The sequence below is a fragment of the Pygoscelis adeliae genome, unplaced genomic scaffold (assembly GCF_000699105.1).
Source record: "Pygoscelis adeliae isolate BGI_AS28 unplaced genomic scaffold, ASM69910v1 Scaffold431, whole genome shotgun sequence".
NCBI lineage: Eukaryota > Metazoa > Chordata > Aves > Sphenisciformes > Spheniscidae > Pygoscelis > Pygoscelis adeliae.
In genome coordinates, this window is record NW_008824047.1 from 1,183,712 (window position 1) to 1,204,426 (window position 20,715).

A 20,715-nucleotide genomic window follows, 5' to 3' on the forward strand; every position below is an offset into this window, starting at 1 on the left:
AGAGGTTTACATTTATTTTCTGTCCCGCTTACTAGCACTGCAAGTCAGAGGGGATAAAGAACATGGAGGTTTCAGTTTCATCTTACCCTGATGACTTCCTGCTGTTTATTTTTACAGAGAGTGCCCAGGTGGAAATTACCCTTTGGCTTAGTTGTTTTCGGATGTGTACATGTAAAATAGACTGATGCATGGCTCTATTGCAAATAGGTACATAATACGTTGGTCTGAAATTATTTGGTTGTCCATATGGTGTTCTCAGCCAGGGCTATCGGACCAGAATCCCAGTGGTGTGGGCACCAGGGAGAATAATACAGAAGTCCAGAGAGGAATAACATCATGAGATGCCACCTGAGAGAATGCATGCTGATGCACTTGAGAAACAATAATCCCAAACACAGATGCGCAAGGAGGAGAAACCTAGAAATAGGCAGGCGGAGACTGAGGAGCGATGGCTGACAATACATTGTATACGAGTCTGCGATGGGAAACAGCAGCAAGGAAACCAAAGCTGTTTAACACAGAGGCATTGCGTCACAACAAGGCATTAGTTTGCTCCTACAAAAGTCTAGTTCTAGGACATGCTTTCAGTTCTGAGCTTATTGTAGAGTTTTAGACACACTCGAAAGCAGGTCATGACAGCGTAGCAAAAGATATTTGGGAGCCAGATGGAATGACTCGGCTGGGTCTGTTTGGGATGCATGGGGGGATACCCCACCTTCCAGCCAAGAGAGAGAGGACAGTGTAGCATGGAGCTGCAGGAGGCTGTACTGGCGCATGGATGCTGGGATGAGAGCGAGTTTGTGGGAGTGCAGTTTGTGACACAGTGCTGGAGGGACAGGAACAGTCCGGGGTCCCTCCGCGGGCAGAGAGATGCTGATGCTAACGGAGTGTGCCTGTCACCTTGGTTATTTTGTTTGCAAAACACTATTTGTTCCTAGATGAATGTTCTTCCACTGCTGTTTCCCTCTGATAAAGAGAATATTTTCACCATTTGCAGCCTACAGTCACCCGATATCTGTCCCCAAATTAGTCATGTTATTAATAGATCTTTTCCCCAAGGCCCATTACCTTACAGTAAGAATTCTGCTTAGAAATTTAGTCCCAAGCAACCCCTCATTCCTCAAATTTAAACAATTAAAAGGGGGTAGAATGGAGCAGACTGCACATCTTCACTAGAGCAGTCTCTGCCAGCAAATACCACCAGCCTTAGATCATTCTGACAGCTATGAAGATAACGGCACCATAAAAGCAATTGCTCCTGCTGCGCAAGAGCTCCGTTAAGAGGGAAAATCTTGTTACGTATGGCTCTAGGCATCTGACATCTTCCAGCGAGCGAGAACCAGTGCTCACTGCGTGCAAAATGGCTTTATATTCTGAATCTACTTCTGTGTGGAAAAACGGGATCAGAGAGGGAGAGACTTTGGCTGGCACGGAAAGTGGGCAGATATGGACTTTGATGGGCAGCCTTCCTAAAGGGACCCCCAAATTCTCACCATCTTCTTTTCTTTATTTTCTGCTATTCTGAAATGCCAGTATACTGCTGATGTACAGCTCCTGGGACTGGAGGAACATTTTTGCATTGAAATGAAGGATTTCTAAAAGAAACCATGTGTCCCTTAAGTGTCCATTTAAAGATGGGACGGAAGAGGCAAATGCAGTACATCCAGCATAAAATCCAACACTGAGAACAGCAGAAAGCCGTGACGAAGCCACAAAAGGAACAGGAACTACCAGGATATAGTTGGCAACTCTGGTCATTCTATAAAATAAAGCCAAGCTGCTGGGTGATAAACATCTCTCTAGTTTTTTCAATCTTACGCAGCTACTGCTCACTGAATGTGTTTGATATACCATATCGGGAACTAAAAGTCTCTATATCCAGGGTTAAAATGCAAAGGCAAGTGCAGAAATATCCATTTTGAGGACATGCAGAGATTTTCAGTTTTCCGTGTGCTCTATGGGTGGATAAAACTTGGAATCTTTGAACTTCCTTCTGGCTTTGCTCTGAACAAAACTTTCTGGCTTTGCTTGGAAATCCCGTCTTATGCTAGGGAAGTCTTTCTGAAATACTTCTGGAAAAACTGAAACAACCCTGCCAAAACCATTATGACATGAAATATGCATTTTAATGTAAAATTGTGTTGTTGAACACTCCTCAGTTGGCTCTAGGCCAAATTGTGAGATAAATTCATTACGAAGTAAATTTGTTGTGTGAAAAACTAGAAGCTAAGAAGATGTGTGGCACTCAGCCATAGCCTTTGCCCCATACCAGAAAGGGCATCACATGAGCTGAGAGGCTGAGAGACTTGTGCACGTGCAAAACACTTGTGCAGGGGGCAATACCAAGTCGTCACTCCAGCTAAGTTTTCAGTGAAGTTAATTCATAGGAAATACATTATCAGCTCTTCTGAGATTTCCTTCCCGTTGGATTGCTTTATCCTTATCACCATTAGAATCAATCAGGTTTTTTTCATTGCACTGGCACCCCAAAAGAGCAAAGGGCTCAAATCTACTTCTCACTGTACAAATATGTATGTAAAAAAGTATTGATCCCTGCCCCAGAGAGCTTACAATCTAGAAATAAGCTCCGGTTGGTTTTATTTCTGAGAAGGATGAACAAGGGGTAGCTTTGGGTCCAAGAATTAAATCTAGATCTTCCAGTATTCAGATTCTCCTTCAGCAATCCCAGATGTCAGTGACCAAGCGCCAATGCATACCATCCCCATGGACATACCCACAGACCCCAGTAACACAGGCCCAGACAGACCCTGAGCACATGAGAAGATGGAAGGTAACATTTCCCAAATTCTTCTGCTGGAGAACCCACTTCCACTTATACTCTTGAGCTGGCAATTTCAAGTACGATCTGTTGGTGCAGGGGGTTTTGCCTTACCAAAGCCTGCTCGATAAGGAGGCAGAAGAGAATGGCATTGCCCACTTCTCTGAGGCTCTGAAACACATCGGTCTTCAGCTCTGCATACTCAATGATGTCCTTCAGCTGATGGTGGAAAAACTCCAGGATTCCTTAAAAGACAAGGAAGGACGGTCAGAAAAGCGAGAGCAGAATCACCCTCCGATAACTTGGATAAAAAGGCAATCGGAGCCTGGTATTTCCTTAATCACAAATTGCAAGCTGTAACTGCTAAATGGATAGACGGAGACCGGCACTGGGGAGAACTAGCACGCAGTGTCTAATCCTGCTTTCAGTAACCCTTGGGAAATAGGGAGTAATTCATATGAAGTCCCTGGATTTCCTAATCAGAGGAAAAAAGAGATTCAAGTCTGTAATGGATGTCCTGGTGCTGGGTCACGTATACCAGCCAAAGTTTCCCCATCCAGCTCAATGGCAGACTGCAGTCATGCTGCAAAAAATCTTTGCATCAACTAAGTAGAGCTTTTGAAAAATGGTAGTGAACCCACAATAACAAAAGCTTACAAAATTCTGAAAACAAAACATAAGCTACTAGAAGACATTCCCTTATCGGTCATCTGTGTGTTCAAAGGGAAATTTCCAACAGGAGATTTCCTGGAAAAGTTTCCTATACATGTTCCAGAGTCAACAGCAAAGAAGCTGAAAGTCTTCAACAGGCCCGGGCTGCATGCTGCACTGGCATGTCAGTGCCAAACCTTGTTCAATTACTAGTGTGTGCCTGAGTAAATGATGTACAAATGTGTGGGCAAGCTCTTGTTCCAACCATTGTGCATCTTTCTGTAGCACCCACCTGGAGAGCCATATTCATGTCTTGGCAAGCGGCATATCTTGGGCATTACTTCGATCAGAGTCTTCACATACTGCAGGATGGTGCCTTGTAGCTGTCGGAGACAAAGGGAGGTTAAACTGGAATGACGGCTTCTCCTGGCGCTGGTTTTTAAAGAGGGTTGGTTGTGGACAGGTCCACATCTGACAGCACAGGGTGAAACTTCAGCTGGAGTCCAAGAAGAACTTGCTTAATTTGGATTTCCCCCAAATATAAAATTCAGCCCAAGTGCATGGAGTTAAAGTGCTTTTACAGCTTCCTCCCAAATAATAAATCACAGCTGCATGGATTTTTGACTTCAAAATACAGCTTGCTGTGTTTGCATTGTTTGCAGCTGAAATCCAAACAAGGCTCAGTCTTAGATCCAGCTAGACTTGTGCTCCCAACCCAAAAACCATTTCACCAGAGCTGCTAAAGGAGTCATTTCCCAGCACAGGAAATGCTCCTTCCGCCTGAGGAATGATCACTAGATACTCAGAGTTTAAAAAAGAATTTACATGCATGTAGAGAACAAGTTTCTGCAGATCTGTTTTTTTTAACTAATATGGACAAGAGCAAAGTATATTTCTTAGTTAAAAGCACTTGCTGTCATTTGGAGTTATACACCTGCATCCTGTAGATACATTATACGGGATTATGCACTAAAGACTATTTAGCCAAACATAAAATCTTTGTCTTTGTGCTGAATGCTGTCTGACCTCGCACACCAGCTACAGCGTTTTCAACTAAGTGACACAAATTACATCTTCAGTAACTACTGTGCTTTACAGAAGGGAAACTGGATATACGCTTTTCAGTTTTACATTGCTTTGTTAGACAAGTTCAAAATTACGTCATTGCAGCCAAAACAGAATTTAAATATTTATAATGAATGAAAACTGTCTTTCCAGTAAAGCAAGGGTTTTAGTAGAAAAGCATGACCTGAAAAATGATACATTTTTGCACACTCCCTCCTCCCTTCTTAACACTCGGTATTGTTAGTGCCCTTAGGGAGCACAAGGGATCATTTCCCTGCGGACATCACATTTCTCTTCTGAAAAAGAAGAGAGAACTAGAAAGCAGATAGGGCTATTGGCAGCCTGACTTCTGAATATCTGATGGGAATGGACAGTATGGCTTGAATAAGGACTCACCCATAGCAGGAGTTTTCTTATAAAGACTCAAAAAGTTGGTTTCATCAGTTTTGCTGCCCACTCTCTACCTTCCCGCAGCTCTCCATGGGTATAAAAAGCAGTGAGACAGACTGCTCTTGTGCTATTGCTGAGCACGAGCACATGTCTTGAAGGTCTCCCAGACTGCAGCATAGGCAGTGCTGAAGGACCATGAGTGCCATGTCCCACCCAATCACTTCTTGATGGCTTTTAGCAAAGCAGCACACCAACTCTACCACCCCAAGATGTATGTGGTTGATCACAGTTAACGCTTCAAGATGGTGGAAACACTCCATCATCCCACGGGAATCAGTGGGATTCCTCAGCAACAGTGAAAATCACACCATTAATACAAGTGTTTCAGTGTGGATCAAGGGACATGAAGGTGCCCAAATGTGAATACCCTGAACCCAAAGCCCAGACTGACTGTCCAACCTGTGCCTCTCAAGGCATCGAGGCTTCTCCATCACCAGGGTTAGACTCAGAATTACCAGGCTCTTGACGATCTTCAACAGCTCTTCCATGACCACTGCGATCCCTTGATAGCCAAGAAGTCTGCAGATCGTCTTGAAATGAGGTGGTCCCACAAAATTGCGGTAGGAGCTATAGATGTGACTGTAGGCAATGTTGAGAGGCTGAGAAATTAGAAGCCCAATGACAGTTAGACAGGAGCATTTGCCAGACCTGTAAGTAATTCTCTTATCACGGTATTATTTCCCATCACTTCAAATAATGTTTAAGATACAGAAGGAGAAATAATAATACCTATGACAATTCCCATTTCTTCTACTTCTTGTGGCAAAGAGGAGATTGCTTTTCTTCTTACATAGTCAGACATATTCTAATCTCAACACACTGTCACGTCACAAGGTTTATTATCCTGCTATGTAGCAACACCACTTTCATTTCCAAGGTAATTTACTCTCCCATACATTCCCGATCAAGGATTTCAGTTCACTAGCCCTTTGCCTCTTCAAACCCAAATTCTTCTCTGCTAAAACAAGGAAGCTTTATATACAGGTAACCAGACAGATTTTTTTTTTCTATGGGCACTTGCTTTAAATGAGGCTTATTAAGAAAAGTAGGAACTGCAGTGTCTGAGCCTAAGGGCAGTTGGAAGAGGCACGGAAAAGATCCTTTTTGCATCCTGCAAAGCCCTACATCAGCCTCTGTACTTAACAGACATCCTCATGGGACTGTGAAAAGGGCAAGACTCTGACCTTGTTGTAGGGAGAATAATACCCGGGGCTCTGGCCCCTAGAAAATTTTTAGCAGCAGAAAAGAGAGAGTGATTTCCAGGAACACTCTATCAGTGTAATCTTGGAAATGTGGAAATTGCTGCAATGTTTTGTCACTGGAACATTTATAGGATCCATTTGGCTTGAGGGAAACAGAAGTAGGGGGAATCAATTCACTTGTGTGATCTGCAAAAAAAATACTGAAAATTCAGATTTAGCTGAGACACCACATGCTCAGCTTGGGCTCTGCAATAGAATTGTTGGCATCATGACTCAGCCCAGCAGAGAAGGGCTGCAGTCTCCCCCCATGACATCTATAACAACTGCAACCTCAGTAAACAGCAAAAAAGCACGTTCTTGAAAAGATTCTGGCACGTACTGCCCCTTCCAGCAGAACACAGATAAACCCCCTGGCTCATGCTTACTAAAAGATCTTTCTTAAACAAGGATAAGAAAACAAATTAAACTGTATTGCAAAAGCACTGTGCAAGGCTGACTTTGCTTCTTGTGTGAACACTGTGTATTAGGGGCACAGTGCATCCTCACGCAGCAGGGAGCTTGCTTCCCTGCGGATATTACAGACCCCACTCTACAGGGATTTCCTTCCCTGCCACTAATGGAGCCAAGAGAGCGGAGGGCCCAATGCACTGAAGAGCTTAGGGTGAAAGGGAGCAAGTGCTGAAGTCATAGAATAGGACAAAATGTTGTCCACCCTCCAACACTGCTGCTCTCAGCAATTGCAATACAGCCAGCTGAAGGCTTCAGTCGTCCTCCAATTCCACCTCACTTCCTTGAGATTTACTTTAACACTTGAGTTACTAATGAGTTACAAAGTGAAGTCATCTGCTAAGAATTGGAAAAGTATTTTCTTTTGCTCTCAGATAATAGTATTTCCGCAGTATCAGATGTACTGATCGCGTTTTCATAGACTTGTCAGTTGCTTTAATCAATTAATTAATTAATCGCGCCTCATTTTGTTACAGCCCCACTGCTCTGGTCCAGCAGCTTATTGCCTACTATACTTCCTAGGTGCTCTTTGAAAGAGCTAGCAGAAAGAAGACACAGTTAGAAAGTCCCCTACTTTCTGTGAAATATAATTTCACCTGGTCCTGGTAGGTAAAAAAAACCTCTTTAATACTACTATGTACAGAAAGGCTACCTTGGAGGCTCTGTAGTGCATTCATTCACAACGTGTGAACTTTCTCTCCCATCAAAACTAAACAAAAGGGCCCTGAACAAGTACGGGCAAGAATTTAAAAATTCTTTGGGCAGACAGAAGACTACTTTCAAAGCTCCTTGGGTGGCAACTCCTGTTACAAGAATTGCTTTTGAGTATCCTGCTTAGGTTTGTATCTCCATCCTTAGATAACCAAGTCTTTAAAAATCTGTCTGGTAGAGGCTGATCCAAAGCCATTAGATACGCACCTTGATACATGTGAAAAACAGCAATAGTTTATGTTTTCTAAAGTGTGTCTGGTTAAACACCAGGTGATGTCCAGCTGTAACATTTGCCAAATGGCCGACACGATCATCCCAGAGGGAAGCCAGTAACCCGCCAGGGCCCCAGCCCAGCCACGCTCCCGCGGAGTTTTGTTGCTGTGGCTTTTGCAATGCATTATTCCAGCCCCGGTAACTCCAGAAAGCAACTTGCTGCGGGGGTGAGCCAGGCGGCCCTGAGATGGCTCCTTGCACCCCGAGATGGCCTCTCCATAGGCTCCTTTACCCTGTTATTTCCCCACGGTTAACAAACTGGTGGTTCATCCAGACTAGGGGGGAACCAAATACCCCCATTTCAGTGGGCTCATGAATCCACGCTCATTTGTGGAAGCATCTTTGCTGCTCTACAGCTAGGAGCCAGGTCTCCAGTCTGTGCACATGCCACGGTCCCCTGAGATGGGCCACCATCAGTACCCAGTTGTGGAGCAATTGGTCAGATTTTCCCCATAACGGGGCTGACATTTCGCTGTTCGGGCAGCAAGCGGACAGTGCTGCTGTGCAACTGCCCACCTCGCAGCGCTCCCTCGCCTCTAAGCGGGATAATGGGTCTGGAGGGCAGCTTTCAAGTGGGCTTCTCCCTCAAGTGGGGGTCCCAGCAATAAGGCTTATTGGGAGAAGACACATTTTAGGACGTGCATTGGCTGCAGACGAGGGGGATGATTCATCCCCGCCTGTCTGCAAGATGAGGTAGGTTCATCAAGCTCTCCGCAGAGCCACACAGCGCATTAGCAGCAGACTTGTGTCTAATAATAATACTCTGTCAGCAATTAAAAATATAACTCCATTTAAGGGTGAGATACACAGCTTGGGGTAAAGACTGTAGGATGTAAAAAATGACACCAGCGGGTATTTTAAGACAAAGCAGCTGAAGGTACAAGCTGGCTGCATGGCACGGCTTGCTCCCCCACACTGGGCGGCAGCTTCCACCCCCTTGGAGAGCCAGAGCAAAGCCCCCGATCTCGCTGCCTCTCAAGAGGTTTTGCTGTTCTCAGGAGCAGCAGCTGCCAAATCACTGCGGAGGTTTGCCCCACCTTTGGTTTGGGGCCAAACGGGCAGGTTTTGGGGCTGGGAGGCTGGGAGTGCAGGCAGGCTGGGATTTGCAGCATGGGGCAGAGTTCCCGGTGTCCCACAGAGCCCAGGTATCCCACCCTGCACTCAGGTCTCAGGGACAGCCATCAGTACTTGGGAGTGTGTGGGGAAGGCCCCCATGTTGCTTTGGGAGCTCATGAGGTTACTAGGGATGCTCTGGAGCAGGTTCAGTAGCAAATGAAGCAAAACAAAACCCAGTTATCATTTCCACGTCTTTGAGCTTCTTGTTGGCCATCACCTAGACCTGTATGAGCTCACCTGAGGAAAGGCAGGGAGGGTTTTATCTGATAAAACAGATGAGAGAGAGATAACTGACAGATAATACCGCCTGTGCCAGAACCTCCTTGGAAAACTGAAGAGCTAATGAAAGAGGAATATACTTAGAGACAAAAAAAGGACTTGCGCATAGCCCAAGTCTAGTCCAGGCTCCCAGCCAACCTAACTTCAGTGTGACAGCTGAGATGGTGTCTAAGAAAGTGAAAAACAATTCTGACCAGAATTGTCAGCAAAGGGTCTCTAAAAAAGTCAGAGGAAGGTCTCTAAGTTAAACTGCCTGAATATGGCCTGGTTCTTTCCCCTGCCACAAGCAACCTTCACTTTCCCTATAAAGCTTTTACCATATTCGGCTGTATCAGCCAGTTGCTAAGACGTTCATGCAAAAAAAAAAACATATTCCCTAGCTGGGATGGACAGGTGATGTACAATGCAGCAGGCATGTTTATATACTGTATTGAGACTGTGTCTGTGTATATTCTGTGTATAGAGGCTGTGTCAGTATATATTCTCTGTCTCAGCATAATGCCTCGCTATACCGACTACCGATTTTCAGTGACTGTATACACTGCTATTATTAACAACAAGCCGACGGCCGTGGCAGGCCAGGTAGCACAGCCCACGCAGTCTGTTGGAGGGGATCAGCAGCCCCCGCTGCCAACACCACCTGTAGCAACCACAGCTCCTTAACACCTTTGTGCTGCTGCTGCAGACACGGCAGTAGAAAATAGAGCAGCTCCATCCCATTCGCGCGCCGTAACTATTTTTGCAAGCGCCGGCAGCATGCACTGTCCTTCAGGTTACATCTGCTTGCTTGCTTAAAAAAGGGGGTGTGGGGGGGGCAAATTCAACCAGGGGAGGGAACCAGGGATTTCCAGCGAGTCTGGCATGACCCTTGGTCCAGCAGTGCCAAGAAAAACAGAAGGACTCATGAAAATACATAAATGAAGCCCAATCTAAAGCATTTACAGAGCTAAGAAGTGGTCAATGAGCAGTAAGTAGTGTGTTGCTGGTAATTTTGCAGCTTCTTTGTAGACTTGGCAACATGCTGTGTTTTATAAGTGGCTCAATGGCAGAAAATGGCTCAGTTTCTGCTGGCCACTGGAGCGCGCCCGCTGTTTGCATCCTATGGTGAGGAGTGAGGGGTCCCAGGCAGGGCCACAGCCGGGTCCACCTGCAGATAGAGGGAACACCAGTGCTGGAGTAGTCCTGGCACTGGCATTTGGTATCTTCTTATTCTGGGAAATGCGAATTTCAAGCTCATCACCAGCGTAAACCGGTGCAAGCTTGATTTTGGGAGCAGGTAATACCAACACCACTGAAAGCTTTGCTGTGGTTTCCTTTGAGCTAGCAGGATGGATCACTGCATGGAGAAAGGTCAGCAGGACCCTTTGCTGGCCTAATCCAGCTATTCCTGTTTTCCTCGGTTTCTTCTTTTTCTCCTAACGCATCTTATTTGTGATCAATTGAAATTTAATTTCAAAGCAACTCTGAACACTGACAAACTCAGCAATCCAAATGCCATAACAAAGCAGTTCTCTCATGACAACATTACTACCTTGTGTAATCCACCTTTCTGAAGCACGGATTTTATCCTCAGGTCTCTCCCTGCAGGCAAGGATGGACTTTACTCGCAGCATGGGACCAGCTAAGAGCTCTCTATCCCCCTGCTTTTGTAAACAGGACCGAGCCATGTAAATGGCAGGAAGCCACCTGGGAGCACTTTCATTTCCATCCCTGCCCATAATTATTTTCATCTCTGCTCCCAGTTTTCAGCTTGCTGGCAGCCACAGCTCACTCACAGAGACAGAAGGGAATACAGATCTTGGAAGACAAAACCAAAACATCCAGAACTGCAAAATGTAAATCAAAAGCAAGGGCCACACATACTCTCCAGGCTTGTAATAGCCCCTCCTCATGTAGTTTGCATCATCTCATCACTGTTGATATTTAGAAGATCTTCAAAACGTTGCAAGCACCTTTCCAGGAACAACACGGAATAAGTACCTCCAGACCCAGAACCAACATTTATTCTGGGAAAGTTCCTCTCTCAAACACATTTTGGCTTCAGAGAGCAGCAAGTCACTTGTTCAGAGCCTTTCCTTTCCAGGCCCAGTGCCACGTCTGTCCCCTCCCGGCCACAGACTCGGGCTGCTCCCCTGAACACTGCTGGCACTGGCTTTGCCTCTCCCTCCTGCCCTCTCACCAGACTGATGGGACATCCCTGCGTTGTCTATAAGGCAGGGACATTCAAAGAAGAGCCTGTCTTAATCCCATGAGAGTGCAGCAGGAGGTCGAGGTCTTTGAAAACCATTCCTATTCCCATCACACAGCTTAGAAAGTATTAAAAAGCTAATGGACATCGCTGCAGCATCAGGGATGAAAATCTGTTGCACACTGGCTTTGGCTTACATTAGTAGTTTATATGTGCAAGAAATCATAGAATTAAAGACAAAGCCCCTGAGTACTAAACTATCAATGTGTACCGCAGGCCAGGATCCCAGATTTCATACCATGTGCCAACGTGCCTCCAACCCCAGACCCTGCTGGGGTGCAGTGATGGTCTTGCTGGGGGACTGTGGACAGGGGAAAAAAAGAAAACCGCAACCAAGCCAAACAAGCCAGCAAAAAAACCTGCCCTGGCTTGTTTTTTTCCGCCTCAGAGACACATACTTCTCCCAGGCAAAAGCTTTTAGGGATAGCATTCCCAAATCACTCGAAGATGCCTGCCCATCCTTTCCTATTGGTTGCTATGGTGAAAGATGACGGAGCACCAGACGGGTATAATACGAGGCAGCGTGCGGGGAAGGAATTTAGCAGAGGCAGGAGGGAGGCGAGCGGTGGGAAGAGGGGAAGGCACTGCCCGCCCGTGGCCACGCTGCTCACCAGCACCGACGGGCCGCTGCGGACCTGCCCAGGGAGGTAAGCGGCTGCCCATGGCTCTGGGAGGGCTCAGTGATGGGCGCGTGTGCTGTTCTGCTCTTCATGTAAGAATGGTTAAAACAGTTGTTAAGATGAGCTGCTGCTTGAGTGAATTAAAGGAAAGTTAGTTATATTAAAAGAGAAAGGAAGAAGGAAAAAAAGAAACTAGGTCTATCGCATGCAGCTTCTGCTCAGAGCACTCGGCTGGTTGGGAGAGATAACCCTGCAACGAGGCTCAGAGAGCAATTTGGGGATCTAAGGAGTGATGTACTGAAGTGATTTGTGGCTATTGTTAAACAGTAGTTTGTTAGCGGTCAGTGTCTTTTATCTGGGGGAGAGCTTTATACTTATTATTCATATATTTGTACTTTCCTAAAGGCATTGATTTTATATTTCACCAGCCTTCGGATTTCACATTTAAGATCCTGATATTACAGTGTGAGATGCTGTCGGAACAGGAGGAGTTTATACTCTATTAAGCAACAAGTTAGGTACAGAAAATGCAGCAACAACTTAAACTAGTAAATTAATCATTATACAGCTTTTTAAATAGCATTTGAAAAGCTGTGTAAAATCAAAATATCTATTGGAAGCTCTGCAAGGCAAGCTGGAGCTAGCTTAATGATCAGTTTATGCTAATCACACTTGCAGTATCCTTTCTATTCCATGGGAAACAAAAAAGCTAAAAAAGCTTCCTACATAGAAAACCAGTCAAAAAGAAGAGATTTTTAAAAAATCTAACTAGAGCATAAAGTGCAGCCTATGTCCCAGTTGGTTTTTTTGGTCATGAAGCAGGGTGATACAGTAGTCTGGTCACTAGCAGGATTCATCTTCTGTAATTATAGTCATCTAAGACCCAGCATCTAATCTAAGCTAGCCAGGCATAGTCCTGAGTCCAGTCTAAGGGCCAGTAAAGCCAGTGGAAAGACTTCACTGATGTCAGTGGCCTTTGAGCCTGTACACGAATTGGGAAACTCAGCCTCTCCCTGCATCTGGTTACAGGGGCACGATGAACATTGAAGTGCACAACATCACTTACACCAGTGCCACCGTCTCCTGGGCCATGAACAACCCCTGTCCAGAGAACTACTACCATGTCATGTACCGCCCCAACTGGAACAGCATCTTTGCCGGCTATTTACGCCAAAACTTCCACCGCGAGGAGCGAGTTCCTCACCCTCTCAGCTCCCTCATCCTCCACCAACTCACGCCATCCACCATCTATGTCCTCTGCATCACGTGCAAGAACTCTTACCCCTCCAGCAACCAGTGCACCACGTTCCACACTCTGGACAAAACACCCCTGGTTTTCGGCGGCTCTAAACACGAACCTACCACCTCCATGTGGATGGTGAGCAGCCTGCTGCTCCTCTGCTTCACTGCTCTCCTGGCCTATGGCTGCCTGCAGTTCTGGTCTGCACGGTGCCACCGGGCTGCGAGGCTGAAGCATCCCGATGCCAGCCCCGAAGAAGTGGGCGAAGGCAGCAGCTCGCCAGAGGGTCCACTGAACGACGGACTGAGAGATGAGCTTCTGGAAGTCCCCATGACCACTGTGCTAATGAGGAGCTCCAGTTTCATGAGGGAGAGTCCGTACAGCTCCCCCCACTGCTTTTTTTCCTATAAAAACAGCGACGATAAAAGGGCCATCTTGCCGCAGCACGGCCTTCAATGAGCAAAATAGAGGGGGACCCTGCTTAGAGGTTTGGTTCGTGCTGCTGTTTCCCAGCTCTTGCCAACAGGTGTCTGTGCATCCATGGGGGCTGTTTGTCCCAGGGTAGAACATGAGGCAGGGACATTGGTCGCAGGGAGAAAGATTTTTGTCAAGTGACAAAAATATTCTCATTTGCTGAGGGTTTTTTAAAAAGAAACGAAGTCAGCTCTGGCAACAGCCAGGCTTGGCTGACTGTAGTGTCATTAGCTAACCTGCATCAGTGCTGTAAGTTCACTTCAGAGTCATTAATCAACGTGCACAAGAAATAAACTCCACTCAAGCAGATTCACACTTGAGTGACCCTCCACTAGCATCACACCCCAAGCCCTTGTAATGCCTGTGTAAACAGTAATCGTAGCCTGACGAAAAAGCTTTTTGTCAGTATTATGTAGTCTATATTTGCACACACAAATATTTTAGTAATTCCCATTTTGAACTACAAATGGGATTCCTGAAGTGGTACCTTCCTCGGGGAGGAGCACTGCTTTGGAGCTCCAACTTGCTCTCCTCTCTGCGCATTTAGATGGATGTGACTTGGTCTCGGTGCCAACACCAAGCACAGAGCAGTGTCAGCATCCGCTAACATAGGCATGTTATGGAGAAGAATATGGGAAAGCAATAGCAAAAGCACACTGAATCTGCTTCTTGCACGGCTTTTTGGTTTCACATGGCAACGTGACCCTGCACATTTGCACCCGCCATTCTGTTAATGAACTAGTTCTTGCATTTCTTTCTTCCTAAATAAATACTTCCAACATCCACCCCTTCTGGCTGTTGTGGCTCATTTACTGACCTTGGATCCGTAGAGGTAATACGGCTGAACATTGGCTGGCTTGTCCCGCTGGGGTTCCTGTGTGAATGGGATTGCTGTCCTCACAAACCTGTGGTGGGCACGGGAGATGGGGAGGAAAGCGGTCAGAGCCCTGTTAACTGTGTTGAGTACAGATATGGCACAGTCTGGGATGAACTGCAGTTGCAGACTAATTAGCAATTCATCACCTGAGCTACGTGAACGAATACAAACTCCTGCCCCAATCTATTGATGGTGTAAAACGTTAGTTTAACCTACCAAAGGTGAGGTTTCTTATTTGGGGCAGGCAAGAAACCCATATATGAGCAGCTACCACAGCTCTGCTGCTCAGTAAACCAATCCTCTAAAGCAAACTAGCTCAGCTGCTTGCAATCACTGTCCAACTTTGTTCCTTGTATTTGTTACTAACCAGAAGGCCAATCGTATCCTGGGCTGCATCCAAAGCAGCGTGGCCAGCAGGTCGAGGGAGGGGATTCTGCCCCTCTACTCTGCTCTGGTGAGACCCCACCTGGAGCACTGCGTCCAGCTCTGGAGCCCTCAGCATAAGAAAGACACGGACCTGTTGGAGTGGGTCCAGAAGAGGGCCATGAAAATGATCAGGGGGATGGAACACCTCTCCTGTGAAGAAAGGCTGAGGGAGTTGGGGTTGTTCAGCCTAGAGAAGAGAAGGCTTTGGGGAGACCTTGTTGCAGCCTATCAGTACTTAAAGGGGGCTGATAAAAAAGATGGCGGCAAACTTTTTAGCAGGGCCTGTTGCAACAGGACAAGGGGGAATGGCTTTAAACTAAAGGGGGGGTAGATTGAGACTAGATATAAGGAAGAAATTTTTTACACTGAGGGTGGTGAAACACTGGCCCAGGTTGCCCAGAGAGGTGGTGGATGCCCCATCCCTGGAAACATTCCAGGTCAGGTTGGATGGGGCTCTGAGCAACCTGATCTAGTTGAAGATGTCCTTGCCCACGGCAGGGGGGTTGGACTAGATGACCTTTAAAGGTCCCTTCCAACCCAAACTATTCTATGATTCTATTCTGTGATTTTCAAGGCCAAGGGGAGCTGGTGGGCTTTAACTTCATTTTAAGTGTAACTGTTGCATCCCATAGGGAATGCAAACCTCACCACAATGCATGTGAATTTTATGTGGCAGGTTTGACATTTCAGAAAGAAAAGCAGGATCTCCAGGTGCCCCCTACCTTGCTTTTCCTCCTCACCTGTTGGTGGATCCATTGTAACAGTAGTTGGGTAGAAAGTCAAAGTTGAGTTCCCAGAAGACGTGGAGGGTGATGCGCCCATAGGGTGCGGAGACATTGTGGTTGGCCTCCCGGAACATGGCATCAAAGCTGTCCAAAGTCATATGCTTGCACAGCAACCTGTGAGTCAGGCGATTTATTTCCAAGAGCCACTCCAGCTCCTGCATCACATAAAGCAGCAGCAGATGCAACATGTTACCAAGATGACAATAGAAAAAGCTGATTTATTTGCCAAGGGAATGATTTTATATCCACACCCACACAGAACTTTCCAGGTGAGGATGTAGCAAATGCTAAAGACATCAATTTAACTCAGTGGCTGAGGCCAACTGCACTTCCACGCAAGGGGGTCCTGGTCCAGTATCTTGTAAACCTGCAGGAAGCAAAATTGATTTGTTCCCCACCAAGCACTGGCTGGCTTTCACATCAGTATCCTCCAAAGGTGGAAACTGGTAATTTTACACTACTGGACTCTGATGCTCCTATAACATATCAAAGACAGCAAATCCTGTACATACGCAAATGATGTCTCAGTCACCTTCATCCAACAGGGGGAGTTAAAGTCAAGATTTCCTTCGCACAGGTTACAGCACTCTCTTACGTGAGCTCTGCAAAATCTAACTGCTGACTGTCACCTTATGATTTATGCAGATACGTAATGGTCCAATAATAATGCAATTAAAGCTGCATAAATAGAAATAGTAGAGACTCAGCAGCATAAAGGAGAATACATGGCTGGCTGAAACCTACTGTAAGCAGGACATGAAGCAGAAGACAGTTGACTGTGTATCCATAGCAGTGTATTATTCTCTCTATTCATACGCTCAGTCAATAACAGTTCTTACCACTATGGATGTCAGGTCCTCACTCTCAAAGCGGCTAATGGCCTGGTCTAATGATTTGTACATCGCTGCTGAGATACGCTGGGTAATGAGCCTGTTCAGGTCAATTGATCTACCCAGCAACTGGAAAAAGAAGGGAAGATATTTGCATGTTATATACAGATGGGGAAAAGGTACTTTGTTTTTTTTTAACAGACACAAATTAAAACCAAACATCCAAATCTGCTTAAATGTGAAAGTGGTGAATGCAAACGCCTCAGTTGAGTTTACCATTACTTAAGAGGGAAGGAGGGAAATGTGGAGTGTAATTCATTTTCCCCTTGGGCCCCATGCATGAGTGGGGTGTGTCAGAAACAGGTTCAACCCTTCTCATTCCAGCACCAACCTCAGTTGAGCCCAGCACTAGGATGCAACCCACCAACAAAAGGATAATAGACAAGAGCTACAAGTACTGGAGTCTACTGCTTGTGCTGTACCTGGACATGCCTCTGCTTGAGCAGTGTTTCGTAGCGGTTGGATGGTGGGTATGGAATAATCACCCCGTAATTCTTACATTCAGCCCGGAAACGTTTGTCCAATAAAACACTGAAAAAAGGAAGCAGTGTCAGGAAAAAAGAAACATACACTATCAGCTTCTCTCTGGATCTTTTCCAGAGTTGTTTTCATCCTTCTTTTCATCTTGCTTTGAATGCCAAGAAATTTCCACACACTAACAACTCTGCTTTACCACTAAATCACAGAGCAGCAGTTGTTATCTGGGGACTACCATGCTGTTGTCCACCATTCTTGGCTTTTATGGCTAAAACATTGAAAAAGATAAAAGATTGTGCTGAAAGATATCACTAGTGCCAGGTACTGGTGTGCTCCCTGCTTGAAGATCTGCTGTGGGAACATTTGATTGGTGATGGTGATTGCTCGCCTTCTCTAAGGCCAAATGGGATCTAGAGACAAAACTCCTTGCAGAGTTACACTGAAGACTTAGTTCACCTTTGGGGACGTGAGAGGAGGACTCTCAGTAGAGTTCATCCATGTTCTTTAAATGGTTAGAAGGAAATGTCACAAATGGCCTATCTCCCCACAAAGGAGCAAGTGACTCTGCAGGAGTCCTACAGTCAGCTGGTTTGATGTGTGACCTGTGATACTGAGTACCCTCCTGGCCTTTACAAGTCCTGCTGCTTTACTAGGGTGAGGGCAAGTGCATGTTCCTGTTTCTTAGAGATGGGTGACATCCACTCCTCATCTGCCTGGTACACAAACAAAAGTCAAGCAAGGACATGTCTTCAATAGGCTCGGTTTGCTTTTCTGCTGCTCTCACAAATTGTACTCAGACAGCTACTTAGGATGCCAATTATTATTTTTTCCACTTTTAACCAGGTCTCCTTACCACCATTAATTTATTTTCCCCATCCACACTGGTCTGACATGGACAGACAGCTCTGTGGGACAGGGATGATCTATTTTGTTATGTCTACCCATGGTGGCTACTCCCTGAGGGGAACTTTTTGGTTACGAGCAATTTGGATGCAGCAATATCATCACTCAGCAGCAGCGGACAGGTTCTCCTACCTGCCAGCCATTGCTTTATAATAGGCAAAGATCTGATCTGCCAGCTTGTACACAAATTGATCAAAGCACAAATTCACCTGGGGGAGAAAAAAACAAGACATTGTGAGGGTGTCACCAACACAGGGCAGCTCCTTCCTACGCATGCAACATCAATACAACTCAATACAGAGCTCTTCTTTAATACATACATATATGCCACACTATCTAAAAACTGCACTGCAGTCCTAACATGCTAAAAGTAAGCAGAAAATTGCAGATACATTTCTCTCTTATAGTTTCTGCATGTTCTTACAGGTCCTGGTCCCCCATCCCCAATCACCCTTTTGTCTCAGGGATCTCCGTTTCTCATTTTCCTCTGATGTCTCCTAACCCTCTGCCCATCAGACAGCCTCTTCCATGCCCCCACTGTTTGACAGCCTTTGGCTTCCACTGTTCCCCATGGGTACAGCTGAGCTGAAGCCCTTAATCAGCAGTTTGTAAACTCTCTGGAGATTTTGATCTTTTGAAAACTTCTCAGTCTGATGGGGTATTTTTTTCAGGAGATGCCTATAATGACTTCACTGAACTGCTGGGCGGGGCTGTCAAACAGGGCAATGTGACCCCGGTGAGCTCTTTCCATACAAAAAAGATGAAGAGAACTTACTTCAGCTTCAATTTCATCATACAGGAATTGCTTTTTGAACTTGGTCAAGGCATAGTATGCGCTGTCATTATAGAGGTCCAAGGGGTACAGTACATACCTGAGGGCAAGAAGACAGATCATGTCTTAAATTAACCTTGGAGCAGCATAAATGGCAGCCAGTGCATGTGCCAACTCGGTGCAAAAAATAGTTTTTCTCTGACTTCACTCCTATCATCTCCACTCACTCCAGCCCCTCAAATCCTCCCTCTTGCTCCCTATGTCAGAGTTGCTGGAAGCAGCTAGAACACATCTAGATTTGAGCTAACAGTGACTTGTTCAATCAACACTTGCTCCTTCTCTGCCCTTAAAAAAGCTTTCATGCTGTCCTCACTCCACAGAGTGCCCTGACAATGGCTGTAAAATGGAACACAAAGTATTCCTAATGAGGAAGATACTATGAACATAATTACACTTGCACAACAGCAATTCCTCTCATCATTTATCATGAATATAAAAAAAAAGTATTTAGGTGCCTTAGCCAGGGCCCACATCCCTTTGGTTGCACGTGCTGTCTGACTGCTGCATGCAGATGACGGTACCACTAAGTTGTGCCCACATCCAAATAGAGCAGTTGCCAGCTGCTGGTTTATGGCGCATAAGTAAGTGCCAGAGCCAGAAAGCCGCCCGTGTGCGTCTGCTAACGAGGTGTTCATACAGGACACATTCATGTGACAGCAAGTCAAGAAACATCTATTTTCCCTCCCACATCAAATAGACTGTTCATCACTGGCCTACCCTTCTCCACAACAAAATCCCAAGCCCCAGCACATGCACAGTCCCGCCACAGCCCATCGGCTCTTACTCCATCATGGAGGGTTCTTTGGTTTCCAGAATATGGTCTGTGAGGATCCAGGGCATGGACATTTCGATGGGGAACTGGATGCGGCGGCCCATGGTCAGCTCCAGGAAGAACTCCCGAAACCAGAGCTGGGACAGGTCACAGCACTGCTGCAGCGCTTCTGAAACACAGAGGAGATCCCCCCGGTGGGAGGGCACCCACGTTACCACCATGGGGACGGCAGCAAATGAAGTGCACAAGAGGCAGCTGCTGCAGCTTCATATTTGGACTGGTTTTGGGTGTGGAACATTTTTCTGGGATGTCTTAGTTTTTAAACCCAGACCATGTCCATGCTGTCTGAACACTTTGTAATGGAAGAAGAAAGAAGGGATCGTTCCTTTTGCTCTAGGCTCCAGGGAGAACATTTCAATGGCTCAGATTTACCCTGGAAGATTTCTTCTGTGCCCAGTGGCTCAGAAGTTTGTCTAGCACAGAAAGAAAACTCCAGTCCTAGAAATTAAACTACCGCTTGTGGCTATTTGCTATTGTTGACTCATTCCTGTTCACATAATGATTACTACCTAGAAACAGGCGTGAATCAGGCAGAAGTAGGACATTTAGGAAAAATCAAGGAAAATCTTCTGCGTAGGTCAATGAGGAGGATCTACCTTTGCCTTTCTGAGCATGCAAGAGTTGGATTCAAGCCTCCCCCTGCCATAACCTCACCACTGATGTTGAGAAGGTGGGTGAAGAAGAAGGACTGCTTGTGGAACTCCTCAATGGCCAAGACTATTGGCCCATCCAAGCTGCTCCTCAGAGTCTTCTTTGAGCCACTCTTGTCTGCTATGAGGGACTCCAGCATGGTCCGCACCATGTAAAGCTTTGGAAGAAAGTTGACATGCAGTTATAACTCTCCATTGAGACACCACCACACACAGCCATGGTGCTCTGCAACAAAAAACAGCACTTCTCTCAGGTGGCTACTACTCTCTGCACCCATAAGCCCTACACCCCTAAAAAGGGAGGCTTTGGAAACTATACAACAAAGCATGCACCAAAGCAACATTTAATACACAGCAGTGTGAAGACTTTGTGGAAGAGACCACGGAAACAGCTACTCATCTACTGGATGGGAGACTCCTACGTGGCT

The 20,715-nt window shown here is 46.0% G+C and overlaps 2 protein-coding genes across 4 annotated transcripts in view; one reads left to right on the forward strand and one right to left on the reverse strand.

The window, feature by feature from the left end:
* The window catches only part of CYFIP2 (cytoplasmic FMR1 interacting protein 2), a 46,250-nt gene that overhangs the window by 6,578 nt on the left and 18,957 nt on the right, over positions 1-20,715 (reverse strand). For all 3 annotated transcript variants that reach the window (XM_009333522.1, XM_009333521.1, XM_009333520.1), the window contains 11 exons: positions 20,292-20,445; positions 19,590-19,746; positions 18,749-18,845; positions 18,106-18,182; positions 17,016-17,124; positions 16,543-16,662; positions 15,659-15,858; positions 14,433-14,520; positions 5,401-5,544; positions 3,723-3,813; positions 2,894-3,024 (listed from right to left, as the gene is read on the reverse strand). In XM_009333522.1, the coding sequence (XP_009331797.1) occupies positions 2,894-3,024; positions 3,723-3,813; positions 5,401-5,544; positions 14,433-14,520; positions 15,659-15,858; positions 16,543-16,662; positions 17,016-17,124; positions 18,106-18,182; positions 18,749-18,845; positions 19,590-19,746; positions 20,292-20,445 (1,368 nt within the window). The remainder of the gene's footprint in view (positions 1-2,893; positions 3,025-3,722; positions 3,814-5,400; positions 5,545-14,432; positions 14,521-15,658; positions 15,859-16,542; positions 16,663-17,015; positions 17,125-18,105; positions 18,183-18,748; positions 18,846-19,589; positions 19,747-20,291; positions 20,446-20,715) is intronic.
* FNDC9 (fibronectin type III domain containing 9) lies at positions 12,938-13,600 on the forward strand. The gene has a single exon (XM_009333519.1). The coding sequence runs from the start codon at positions 12,938-12,940 to the stop codon at positions 13,598-13,600; it is 663 nt and encodes a 220-aa protein (XP_009331794.1).

Coding starts and splice junctions, on each gene's coding strand:
- FNDC9 (XM_009333519.1), top strand. CDS start 12,938: ATGAACATTGAAGTGCACAACATCACTTACACCAGTGCCACCGTCTCC.